General features: G+C 37.5%; 1 protein-coding gene across 2 annotated transcripts in view; it reads right to left on the bottom strand.

The window, feature by feature from the left end:
* Nucleotides 1–10,557: 10,557 nt before the first annotated feature.
* TRPM3 (transient receptor potential cation channel subfamily M member 3) overlaps nt 10,558–13,642 on the bottom strand; it is a 552,760-nt gene continuing 549,675 nt past the window's right edge. Inside the window, exon 26 of one of the 2 annotated variants that reach the window (XM_082252764.1) lies at nt 10,558–13,015. In XM_082252764.1, the coding sequence (XP_082108890.1) occupies nt 11,581–13,015 (1,435 nt within the window). In that variant the 3' untranslated portion in view covers nt 10,558–11,580. The remainder of the gene's footprint in view (nt 13,016–13,642) is intronic. The other variant, XM_082252765.1, reaches the window with a different exon arrangement.

Raw genomic sequence — 13,642 nt, 5'->3', positions numbered from 1 at the left:
TAAATTATATTTCATAGTTCTGCAATTTTTGAAAGCCATGTGAGCTTGTCTTATTGTTTGTTATGGGTTACCATACCTTTAATGCAAAATACTCTTTTGTTTTTTAGATAAGCAACATATTTCTGAGAATGTCAGGTCCTACATAACAGCAATAAAACTCTGTCATATATATGCCCCCATCTATGTTTTGTGGTAAGGCAAGGCCATGCCACTGTGTGATGAGGCAGTCTGGGCCAGGTTTTGGAGAAAACAGGCTCAGTAATGGCACAGGTGTGTGCTGTTACTTAAGGAAAGACAGGATTAGGGGTCAGTGTTTGTAAGTTAGATAAGAGGTGGTCCAGGATGGGACAGGCCAAAAAACTATTTTTCAGATTATGATTCCATTATGGTTGTTACATCAATTAATTTGTAGTAAATGCACAGCAATCCATTTTTTTTTTGCCACACCTACTTTTTTTGCCTACACATAGGTACATCCTACTCAGATGGGGGACGGTGGAAAGTCACAGATGTAGGCTATGATTTTTATGGGATGGTTTGTATAGGTATATATGCCAAGACATGCAGGCCATGTTTTGACACAAGCCGACTATATTTTACATAACCAAAGGAGGGCTGATGACTCTTTGCTAAGGTAACTTTATGCAAGGTCGCTTCGGTATTGGGGAATAGCCTGTTTATCTAATTTGGTATTTCAAAGGGTACATTGTTTACATATATAAGGATGATAAAGGACCATACAAGAAATATTTATTGGTGGTAATTAGACTTGAGGAGGTATTCATGAGAAATGGTGGCTTATTTACCTGGTAAACACTTTAAAAGGGTATTGACAGCAATTACGAGTAGGGTCTTTTCATGTTAAGATCAAATGTATTTTGCCATCCAATCAGAAACCCCCCTACCAGTTACAAACACTGGTATTTCAGGTACAATTTTGAGGTGTTAGAGGAATTCATTCTTTTACACATTCTTTATTCATCAAGATGTTCTAGATTATAATACACATTATTACATGCATGGAAGCTATATAGGTGCATAATATAGATTGGACATATGCTGGATTATAGTGTCTCTATGCTTGCTAAGATATGAATGATGAATGGGACTCTGTATTCTGTACTGGGACTCAAAAAATTTAATCTCTCTGAATGAACCTAGTTGCTGCGGGAATAATGCGAAAGCCGTGCCAGGGACCCCACTGAAGAAGTCTATACGAGGACGCAACGTGTTTGGAGTTAGGAGCTAACAGCTGATGCTATCCTGCGACCATTCCCAACCAGAAGGCGGTAAGCAGGTGGTTACATAATTGTGCATATTACAGCTGGCACGGCTTTCAGTGTTTTTTTTATGTGAGTGAGCTACTTTTATATTTTATAGCAATCAATTTGTTTTTACAGAGGGCACTAGATGGTATGTGTTTTGTTTTATATGGCCAGTAATATATGTGAGCACCATATGAAGGGGAGAGCTAGGTTGCAAATTACCTAAGGATATCCATCCATCTGCACAGATCTCCATATATCCCTAAAGGGAAAAAATGTATCTTGACTCTTTCGTAAAGCAGGAGTCAAAGCTGGAGGTGAGCTGCTAGAGAGCACTGGTGGTGGATAACACGAGCACCTGTTTGATTTAAGTTGATCGTTAAACAGAGAGGTGACAAGAACACTCGATATAAGGATTTATTCCACTGCTTTTTTAATCTCCTGTATGTTTTTCATCGTTTTGGACATTTGTGCAAATTTGTTTGTTCACTAAAATTTTTTTGCACAGTTTGTATGATAATTTGGAACATTCAATACTGGGTTTTTTTTTTTTTTTTAACCGTTTCTTATCCTCACCTATTGGGACATTTGTGTAGATTTATTTGTTTACTGATATTTTGCACTAACAATTTAAATAGATGATTGCGCTGTACTAACTTTATATTTGTAGAAAACGTAACAGGTTGCAAAAGGTGAATTGATCCTTTAGCTGAACCCAACTGATCCTCCAACATTTTATCAACCACTTATTGAATGCCAAACATTTACTGACCCCTAGACCCTTTATGACCTATGGATAGTCCCATTGATCCTTGAGGGTCAATAATGAGCACTTTGGCAAACGTTGGTAAAAATTAAGGGGAAATCCTTCTATTGGAGTCTCGTACAGCAGCAAAAACATGACAGATGTTCTAATCTTTTTTTTACTCTATCAAAGACTAAAACGACTACACAAACTATTTTAACTGCACACAAGGAAATGACCACAATTGCGTTCAATTTCTCAGTGGTTAGCAGATAACAATTATGAATGTTGTTGTTGAGCCTTAAATGATTCCAAGGAATAGTGTATACTATTATTTTGTAAAAGCATGCTCAAATCACAACTAAAAATGATGCATCCACCTCTGCCTGAGAAAAAAGATTTCTTATCAAATACAAAAACACACTTCTGGCACTATGCAATTACATAATAGCATTATTTGATGTAAGGGACTAGGAAATCTGATTACCCATTGCACTGCAGTGCTATAATTGTGTGTTTATGGTAATGTATTAAATCTTTTGAACAGGGCAGTTTCAACATCAAAACATATTTTACAGATTGTGGATTCACCCCAAGGACAAATGAGGTAAATACATGAACGTGGGTTCTTGTTTATATCCTTTCCTTATCTTAATTAATAGTAACATTATGTGGCTTAAACAATTTCTAGATCTTACTGTCTGCATTCAAGAGGGAGTTAAATCTATTTATTCTTTTCAATCACTGAGACCTGGTCTGTTAGCGTGAATAGAAAACCGAATGCTATGTTCACTGTGTTGAGGTTTTTAACAAGATTTGGGATCCTTCTTATGGTGCTATCCAAGCTTCAGATTAGTAATATGATGTTAATATTCTGTTTTATAACAACTGGTTATGAATATGTTGTTTTCATATTAATGTCACTCTTTTTTCTTACTTTTTTCTTTCCTATGGATTAAAGAAGGCCACATCCCTTAATCTATATTGTGGTTTATTTCAAAAGTCATGATTTTTTTTTTTCAGTTCATTTAGTGCAGGGGTCTCCAAACTATGGCCCTCCAGTTGTTTAGGAACTACAATTCCCATCATGACTAGTCATGTCTGTGAATGTCAGAGTTTTGCAATGCCTCATGGGACGTGTAGTTCCGCAACAGCTGGAGGGCCGTAGTTTTGAAACCCCTGATCTAGTGTATTAATATGACATTTCTTTTTGGGTGCAATCATCTAGATAAATTATTAAATCAGGCTTTTAGCAGAAGTGTGACTGCGCTGTAAACTGATGAGAAAGAGTGGATGCTACTTAGGTGGACATACAGGGTAGGGAAATGTTGAGGGAGGCAGTAGTGAAATGGTAGTGTTCACTCATAGTCCAAAGAAAAGTCTTGTCATTCTGCTTATTCTATGCAGGGCTAACACACAGCAAGAGTCAGTGGATGACAATATTCTGGGCATTACTGACCCCTCTTCCATTTAGCCAAAAGAATAGAAATTGACTTTAATTGGACACCATAGACAGCAGAATTCTTGTCCTTTTTGCTATAATCAATTATAAATGGTCCCCATAATCTTCTGTTTCTTGCCTATTCATGTAGGCTTCCCATTTATTAAAATGCTGTGACCTTTGTTTCCAATGGTCATGATCAGATTCGTCCTTCAAACTTGCAGACTGAATAAGCCAGCCTCTACTACATGTGTAAGGGAGTGTGTGGGAGTAAGGAAGTTGAAGCTGGTATTGTAATGTTTCAATATTTTCATGAACATTCCACTAACTATATTAGGAATAGCTATGTTTTACAGGTGTCAACACTATGTTAAATGTCAAAAAAGTGCTTCATACAAAATAGTTTTTAAAGATCACATCAGTCAGTAGAGGCCAATTAAGTAAAAAATTATTTATTATCATTTGGCCCAGATTAAAGCAAATTTGTAATAGTTGTTATTAGTTACCCACTGCAACATTTTACATTTTCAGAATGCTCCAAAAGGTTTCATTTCAAGCCTGTAGTTCACTGTCAAGTCTTATCTTATTAAAGTATAATAAATGTCTTTTTAGACTAGTCCAAAGAGTAACCACACCATCAATGCTGTCAGTTATCTGCTTTTCTGAAATGAACTGCGTGATGGCAGTTGATGTAAGTCATACTGTACTGTATGTTAAGCCTTAAAGTTATTAGACATGCTGTATAACTCAGGGATATCAACAACCACAGACAGCCTTATAGAAAAGCTAATTACAGCAAAACATTAGGTTGGCATAATATATAGGTAAAAATAAAATAATGTTTTTGAGGAGTACATTTATTTGAAAATGCATATTATGCCATTATTTATGATTTTGTAGCCAGCTTATTTTGAAATTGTTTCACAGTAATTTTGTCAGATAAATCATTGTTTAACTGCTGGAAATGCAAATGCCCATTAGACTATTATACTACATAAAGGGCTGATTTTGTATATGAGGGGGCATAATTGCCATGTTTGAAAAAAAGTTGCCAGTTCTGGGAGAAATTTCAGGCATGCAGAACTGTTAAGGGCAAGATCCAAGCTAATTGTAAATGTCAAAGCCTATGTATTTATACCTATGCAGCAATAGTACGCACCAAATGTTTTTAAATGTTTTACCAGTACAGATAGTGTGTGGATTACCTCCAGTTCTGAAATGGTGCTTAAAATATTTGTTAGAAGAAGCGTATTTCCCACATGCCTGGTTTTGACATCACTTCCACAACTTTCTCATTGGCAGAATATAAAACGCATTGGTGAACAGTTTGTCAAATGACTTTAACAGGTATTTACATTCCTCAGTGCAGAGAATCTGTCATTTTGCATTGGGAGTGCTCTACCTAAAGATTGACAGGTGTTTGGTTGAGATTGACATGGATTACATCGCTGGACAATGTGATTTAAACAAGGGACAATATTAAAAATATTTTGGTTTGGTGTGTGCATTTTATTATAATTAAAGGAATTTGTGAAGGGGTCTAAGAGTTTATATAAATGTAACCCTTTTTTAAAATGAGTAATAAGAGGTACCCTATAATAATTTTCTTGAAGAGGCTAGATATCTGCTGGCCCCCTTATCATAAGGAGGGCTTACAGATTCTGATAAGTACCATTCCCCCTGCAAACTCTGACATCCTTTATGGGGGGCAGGATGTGGGGATGAAGCCCTTGTCTCCTCAACATGGGGATAAAGTGCTTTGCAAGGGTGGGGGCTTAGCCATCCCCCCCACTCCCTATTGCTTCATGCCTGGATAAAGTCTAGCTTAAGTTGTAAGAAAAACCCTACATTGTTTTTTCCCATTTTTTAAATGTCACTTTAAAAGGGCTGTCTAACAGCATTTACATTCGTAACAGCATTTGGCGTTTTAGAGCATCTCCCATGCATGTTGTTTAAAGAATTTGTGTCTTTTCCAAATATTGCCTTGAACCTACCTGATAAGACCCTCTCCGCGCCGAATGGCTTTTGGCATGTACATACATAAGTGCCCCATGGCAGTGTCCAGCTCATCATGCCCTTTTTGACAATAGCTTGCCTTTTATTCTTGAGAATTTCAGGAATTCAATTACAATATTTGCCTACCAGGGACATCAGTAGCATCCCAACCAAATTTGGGTTCAGCGAAATGTAAAGAGTGTGAAGTTCAGGTTCAGTGAGCCTCAAAGCACTTTATGCTTTGGTTTTGAGAACTTGAACTTTGGGCAGAACTCTCATTTATTGATAATAAGAATTGCCAGGGAAAGTAAAAAAAAGAAGTAACACCTAAAGTGACAAAAAAATAAATAAAATAAAATTAAAGTTTACTGTAAGCCAAAAACTGGCTCTTGATGCTGGTCAACCCACACACACCCATTTAGGTATCATGGAAAATGTTGATATCCATAGCAGACACTGGCCACATAGAGGAATAGAGGAAAACCTCACCAGGGATGGTGAGGTTTCTGCTCTTCTTCCAAACTATCAATAGTATGACAAAGTGTTTATGCAAGTCTTTGACACCATTTGTCCCTTGGATTCCCAATACATCCACCTTCTGTAAAAATATATATTGCAAAGCCATGGGTTTTGGAATAAGGGTTGTCACCCCCTCCTCATTTCTTTGTAGCTTTTACAGTCTCCATTATTCTAGGGAAACTTGCCACACAATTTTGGATTGTGATTGTGATTAATGCCCATTCAGCTCCATACATTTGTGTGCTCAGGTGCTAATATTAGACAAGAAGATCTGGCTCCCAATCAGCGTTCCAATGCATCCCAAAGTTATTTGATAAGGTTGAGGTCAGAGCTCTGTGCAGGAAAATTCTTCCACACCAAGCTCATCAATCCATATCATTTTGAACCAGGATTTGTGCATGGCATAGTTATGCTGGAGGAGAAAAAACTTTCCCCAAACTGTTGTAAAAAGATTGGAAGCACACCATTGTCAAACATTTTTTTATATGCTGTAGCATTAATTGAACACTTCACTGGAAACACTTGAAATTAATATTTTGGAGGTGTGTCCACATACGAGGGGCATTCAAGTCAACCTGGAACTTTTGAGATTGTAAAATAAAATAACATATTTCAAGGAGTGGGAACTGCATTTATATTTCAACATACTCCCCTGCTACAATAATACACTTATCCCAATGTTTAACCAATGCCTGGAAAGCTTTGACATAGAAAGATTTGTCAGTACATCTGAATCATCCTGGGGCAGCCTGCTTCACTTCATCCCAGTGCTAAAATGCTGACCTCCGAGGAACTCTTTTAGGGGCCTTCCACTGCTTTGATGCTCATTTTGATTCCGGAGTGAAATGATGTGTCCAGGTTTCATCACATATAATCATGCGATCCAGCAAATCCTGGCCTTCCCTGTCAAAATGCTCCTTCAACGCAATGCAGACATCAGCTCCTCTGTGCCAGTCAAAAGTGGAAATCTGTCTTGGTACCCAGCACGCGCTAACTTTTCGAAAAAGCAAATGTTTGTGAATGATTGTGTTCCCTGTTCCCACGGAAAGATTTGCCTCTTGTGCAATTTCCCAACAGGTTATGCATCGATTATCCAGGATCAGGCGTTCCACACACTAAATGTTCACAGGAATGACTGCTGTGGGCTGAGACCCAACATGGCCGGGATTGTCACTGATGGATGTACGGCTATCTTTGAAATGTTTACACCATTCAAATGTATTAGTGCGGCTGAGCGTCTCATCGCCATACTGTGCTTGAAGTGTCCTGTAGATGCCCGCGGGTTTTACACATTCATTCACAAGAAACCTAATCAGCACACGCTGTTCCATGCACGCACTAAAATTGTTGTCTGCTATCTTGATTAATGGTCTTTGGACAGGCCCGCGACATGTGTGCCGCCTATCAGTAATAGGACACACTTGCTACTTACTACTGCATTTAATACTGCCAGGCTGCATTCCTTTTTATACCTGTAAAATTAAAAGTCCCGGTTTGACCTAAATGCCCCACGTACATTGATCCAAATAGTGTTTGCAAGGCTGTGAGGTTTCCACAAACATTTGGCCTAATGTTGCAACTAAATTTCAGTGGAGGCCTTAATTAGCTATTCTTTTTGAATTTGGATCATTTGTCAGTTTAAATTTTGGGGAGGTGTCTGCTCTTTAACAGTTGGTAAAATGAATAAACCAATAAAGCAGACAAATGCACCCTGCTATGTTCAATGAAATCATCATAACATTGATTTACTGCATGTGAAACTATGACCTAGGTATTGTACCATTTTTTTTCTCAAGTTTTTTTTAGTTTCCATGGCTATGCCCTTGAAAAAAAAAAAGTTCTACATCCCAAACCCCACATCCCACATCCATAATCTTTCCAATATTACTTTCTTAAAATATAGGGGTATGAGAAGAACCCTGTTTGTGGGACCTTATAGCTAGCGCACATGGGCCCTAAACAAAAAGAAATACAGATAAGTGACTTGTATTTTTTATCACTTTGAGATCAGGTCAAGGTCAGTTTAAAATTAGTTTGGTATGTGTTTGCGCTGTACTCATCTTACCTTGCATGGAAAGTAAAAGCTTTTCTATTAAATCAAATTCAAACACTGCATCCCAAATCTATTAAAAATAATTGACAAACTAATGTAAAAATCAAAACTCAAATGCACACTATGCCCTAAATTTCTAGCATCCTCAGATGTCAAAATATACAAAGCCCAGTTCTGACATTTGGACAAAGAAATAAAAAAGAAACACATACAAGCATACAAACTATAGGCATAAAACAAATACTCATGTGTCACAACTACATACCCGTGGACCTTAGTGTCTGCAAAAGCCTTTAAGGCAGCCCAACCAAAAAAAGAAACATAACAAATCTTATAATAAACTCGAATTTAGGAATTTAATCTTTCTTTCTGGCAATTTTTGTGCCATAATAAGACTACTTGCTCACTTACTTCAGATTATATTAGATCAGAAAGGTGCTTTGTTGTCATTCTTATAACTACTGTATGGTAACTGTATGGTAACTTTATGCTTTACATTTTTTCTGTGTACTGTGCATATGATAGGAAACAGGGATTGCTTCACTATTATTATAACCCATGGTTCCTCAGAATGATATGCATTACACACATGGCTGTTCAACTTCTCCAAAAATGACCAACATAGTGATGGCTCAGGCACTCTTTATATAAACAATAAACCTAGACAACATCAGTCCTCACAAAGAAAAGCTTTTACTAACTGCCTTCTATTGATAGACCGAATATATTATTCTATGTAATGTAAAAAAAAGACAATGGCACTCATTGTGAATTAGTGGAGGGTGGTTGGGCTGGCATGGTAGGTAAATAACACTTACTCTTATGCTCCATTCCATCTGTTTGACTTCCCTGACTGTATAACTTACATATACAACAGCAAGGCAGCTCTCCTGTGCAGGATCGCATACCTAGTACATAATCCTGCATTTCTGGATGTGGGGGCACACATGCGCGCTATCGGCGACCCACTCTCACTGCGATTATACACAGAGGGAGCTGATCTTGATCATCTCGATCAGCTCTGGTCAATCATTAGGCAGAGAGTTATACTGCCAATCTCCCTATGTAAACGTATCGCGTTCCGTCAGTAGGGAAGGTATTGATCCTGTGTTCCTGCAAAGCAGTAAAAGCAACTCCCACACAGTACAAAATCACTGGTTTGACAAATTGGAACACAGCCCTTTGCTTGCCCCTGATGTTAACCCCTTCAAGCCAGTGTCATTAGTACAGAGCCAGTGCATATTTTTTTAGCACTGATCACTTTATTAGTGTCACTGGACCCCAAAAAAGTGTCAAAAGTGTCAGTTATGGGTTTATTTACTAAAGCTAGAGACTAGAGTGCAAAATTAGTCACACTTCTGCAGAGAAACCAATCAGCTTCTGGGTTTTATTGCCAAAGCTTAATTAAACAAGCTGAGGTTAGAAGCTGATTGGTTTCTCTGCAAAAGTGTGACTGATTTTGCACTCTCTAGCTAGTAAATAATACCCTTTAGTGTCCAATTTGTCCACCGCAATATCTAACTATAAGTTGCTAATCACCGCCATTACTGGCAAAATAAATAAATAAATAAAAATTCCATAAATATATCCCATAATTTCTAGACACCATAACCTTTGTGCAAACCAATTCATATAGGCTTTTTGGGATTTTTTTTTTTTACCAAAAATATGTATCAGAATTCATATTGGCCTAAATTGATAAAGAAATTAAATTTTTTTTATTTTTTTATTGGATATGTTTTATATTGTTAAATTGTGAGTTTTTATTTGTTTATAGTGCAAAAAATAAAAAAAATACAGAGGTGATAAAATACCACGAAAAGAAAGCTTTATTTGTGGGAAAAAAAGGACATACATTTTATTTGGGTACAGCCTCGCACAACCGCGCAATTGTCAGTTAAAGTAATTCAGTGCTGTATCACAAAAAATGGCCTGGTCATGAAGGGGGCTAAATCTTCCAGGGGTCAACTAGTGCACTAAACATTTCTTCTGTCTAGTGCTAGTAACCCTGTCTGCCTTACATTAGTACCAAGACCCAAAGAATTACGATTGCATTATATCCATCACTTTTTTAATATGAGCGACTTTGTAAAGGTCTAAGTAAGGAAACTAAAGCTTAAAATGAGACACATTGCTTATTTACTCGTTCTGGTAGTTTGCATTGCCAAAAATTATACTGTACAATTATTATTTAAATGCACAAAATACATTAAATTACCATTTCATGTTAAACGCCCAAGCCACTAACCTTCACTTTGATTTCATTTTGGGTACCTCTTTTTTAATAATATAAATGCATGCCCTGACCAACTTCCAACTAGCGTGTAGCACAGCCAGGGTCATTTTTAGCATTAGGCTTGGTTTTAAAGTTGTCCCCTTATGCAACTTTGGTACTAGTTTTTATATGTTCAACCTTTGTAGTGAAAAAGGAAACTTTGAGAACACTATCAGTCATTTGCACCTAAGGGTAAAGGATGGGCAAGGGTAAGGTTTCTGCCTACAAGCTCCACCTATGTAAATCAGGCCCTGAGTACAGAAAACAAAAGACCTTTATGTATTTTACAAAAAGTAAATGCATTTTTTCTATTTCTTTTTTATGTAATGAATCTGAAGTTTAAAGGTTAACTACTCTGGCAGTGATCGTAGAACATGGAATTTAGATTAAAAAACCAAAATCACAGAAACAAAACAGTGAGGTTTAGCATATCACACTCCTCTCACAAACATGTATCGTCATAATATCACCACTGCTTTTAAAGCATGCGTTTACTTAGGCAACTGTATTGACAACACATGGTAAAAAAATAAATATATTACATTAAGCCATGAAATTACATTCATCCTGAGCTTGCTTGACTGTGCTACAATGCCCATGAAAGACAGTTTATTTAGATATATACATATGTAAGATAAAACTTTATGCTTTTAACAATACAAAAGGCATTTTTTCTTTTTTTTTTTTTTTGTTTTGGAAAAAACTGAATTGTTGTGTGGCACTGGAAGCTAATACAGAACAGGCAGGCCATTAATCATGCTGCAATTACGTTGTCATGTTTGCTCTTCTGACATGATGGACTGAAGTGTTGTTGGCAGGACAGGATTCAGACCTGAGATCTCCTGTTGTGAAATACACAAAACAGGACAATAGAGGCTTTTTAACAGAGAGCAAACACAGGAGATATCAAGTACATTATATATGTGCTTCAATGCTAAAGTCCTTCTGTGCTGTGCAAATTTCTTAACTTACCCCAAGAATCAAGGTAGATAGACCATTTTGTGAAATCGAGACATGTTCATAAAAACCCTTGGGAAAGAGGCTTAAATGTTTGTACAACTTAAAATGCATGTGAATCACATTATATTGCAGACTCGACCATTATGTATTGAAAATTATACTAAAAATAGTTTTTGGACAGGATAAGTAAAGTGATTGCTTGGCATGTGGCAGTGGTGGGTTTTTCACTTAATGATTCACATGGTGAGGTCACAGTATGGTGATAGAAAATATTGTGGGTAGGCAACTCTTACAATTTTTTCCCTTTTCAATCTGTACAAAATAGTTTTAGAACTTATGTTTGCTTTCAAAACTACGAAAGGCTGCCGTTCTTGAAAGTCGACGCATAGACAAAGAGTCTCCTCTGCTTTCAGGTCTGGATGACTTACTCCTTTGGAATGGATTTCTAAGGCTTGAAGAAGTACGCGGTCTATCTAGTTTATCACTTATTGAATAGCTCTTCTTTGTGTGCCCATACACTGTACTGGGTTCCTCTGCAGAGTAACTGTTTGCCCTTTCAATCTTTGGGAATGATAAATTATTGAAAATCGTTCTTGATGATGAACTTTCTTGGGAAGGTGTGCATTTATTTTTCCCATCTGCATCAGGATCCTCATTCTCTGAGCTGGGATGACTAAGCTCAGCTTCTCTCTCGGGATGGCAGCAGCTAAGGTCTTCTACCTTTTCTCGAACACATCCTGGAGATGTGGACCTTTCAGCAGTTGCTTGGGGTGTATTGCTAACACACCTGGTATCTATACAGTCTGTGATACTTGTATATTCTGCAGTCTTTACTGGTATACCAAGATTGTTATAATAACTTCTAGAGGGTGAAAATATAAAACTCTGAGATTTTACTATAGGCGTTTCTTCTAGGATGAAGGGCGCTGTAGCTAGAAAACGACTGCTTTTAGAGCGTTCTAGTGTATGATACGTTGGAGGGTCTGTATCCCAGGGATTTTGGCCACATGGCATACTTGTGTTATCTGAAACATATCCAAGGGTGTCTGTAGTTGTGCCTTCCTCATAGCTAGGATTTCTGCTGCATCTTCTCTCCCCACAATGACCGGAAGAACTACAGCCCCGACTTGTGAAAGCCGAATCTGCAAAGTGATCACTGCAACCTACATTCATTGAGCTTTCTCCGCAGTCTATGCCAAACTGCGCCTCATCCATTGCTGAAACATATATGTCTATGCAAGAAGAAGGCCTCCTAGAGTCTGGAGCTACTGACAAAGAGTTTAATGGGGAAGGCGGAGGTTTTATATCTTTAGATATAGAGTGGGAGCTTATAGCACGTTGTAGGCTTAAAGTTCTTTCCTTAAACAAACCATCAAATTTTTCTAACCCAGTCTTGTCCTTTAAATTTGTTGCATAAAAAGATTGGCTTCTCATTCGAGGCATAAGGGTGGGTGATGTAGGGGACAATGGTTCTTCACCAACAGGGTCTATAATTTCATGCAATTTATAGGAATTCCCTTCTTGACTATTAAAGCTGCTCTGTCTAACCATATAAGCAGCATCAGTACAATCTGAGGAAGTTCTAGACCTTGGTTTATTGTTCTCTACTCTTTCCACTCCTGTAAACTTTTCTAGAGCTGTAGTCATTCTTCCCAGCAGCTCCTCAAGCTGAGCAAGTCTTATATCTACTGTTTGGAGAGATGCCTTCATAAAATGTTCCCTTTCATTGACCTCTTCGAGGCGCATAGCCATATTTTCCACTCTGAAAAAGAAAATATATGTATAACTTGTTTTGTTGTAAAAAAACACTATTTCTTTTTTTTTTTTAGAAATGCATATTCTTCTTTTATGCCTTTATACATAAACTAGCTTAAGGCTACATTCACACCTGAGCGTAGCGTTTTCACGCGTTTTTAACGTGATTTTACAGCGATTTTTACCGCAATTTTTACCGCGATTTACAGGCGTTTTTACAGGCGTTTTTTTGTGCAGGCGTTTTTAGATTGAATAGAGACGAATGGAAAACGCCTGTAATCTGCCCAAAAAGAAGCTCATGTACTTTTTTGAGTGTTGGGCGTTTTGCTCACAGCGTCAAAACGCTCAGATGTGAATAGGGGCCATTGAAATGAATAGGATTTGTCTTGTTGGGCGTTTTGAGAGCTGATCCTAGAGCAGAAAAACTCCCCAAAAACGCCCCAAAATGCCTACATGTGAACGGAGCCTTATAGATATTTACATATGTGGATTTGAATTTAGACAGGCTAGTCTAGTATTACAATTGCATTACAATCTAACTGTCGTTGGTTAGGGCAGACCCTATGTCAGCCATAAGACAGAGAGCAGAAGGACAATGCAATATTCACAAGAAACCAATGTTGAGTTTGTTTCA

The sequence above is a fragment of the Pelophylax lessonae genome (assembly GCF_965119305.1).
Source record: "Pelophylax lessonae genome assembly, chromosome: 1".
In the NCBI taxonomy this organism is placed as follows: Eukaryota; Metazoa; Chordata; class Amphibia; order Anura; family Ranidae; genus Pelophylax; species Pelophylax lessonae.
Note: the sequence above shows the minus strand (reverse complement) of the source record. Positions and strands in the feature narration are given on the sequence as shown.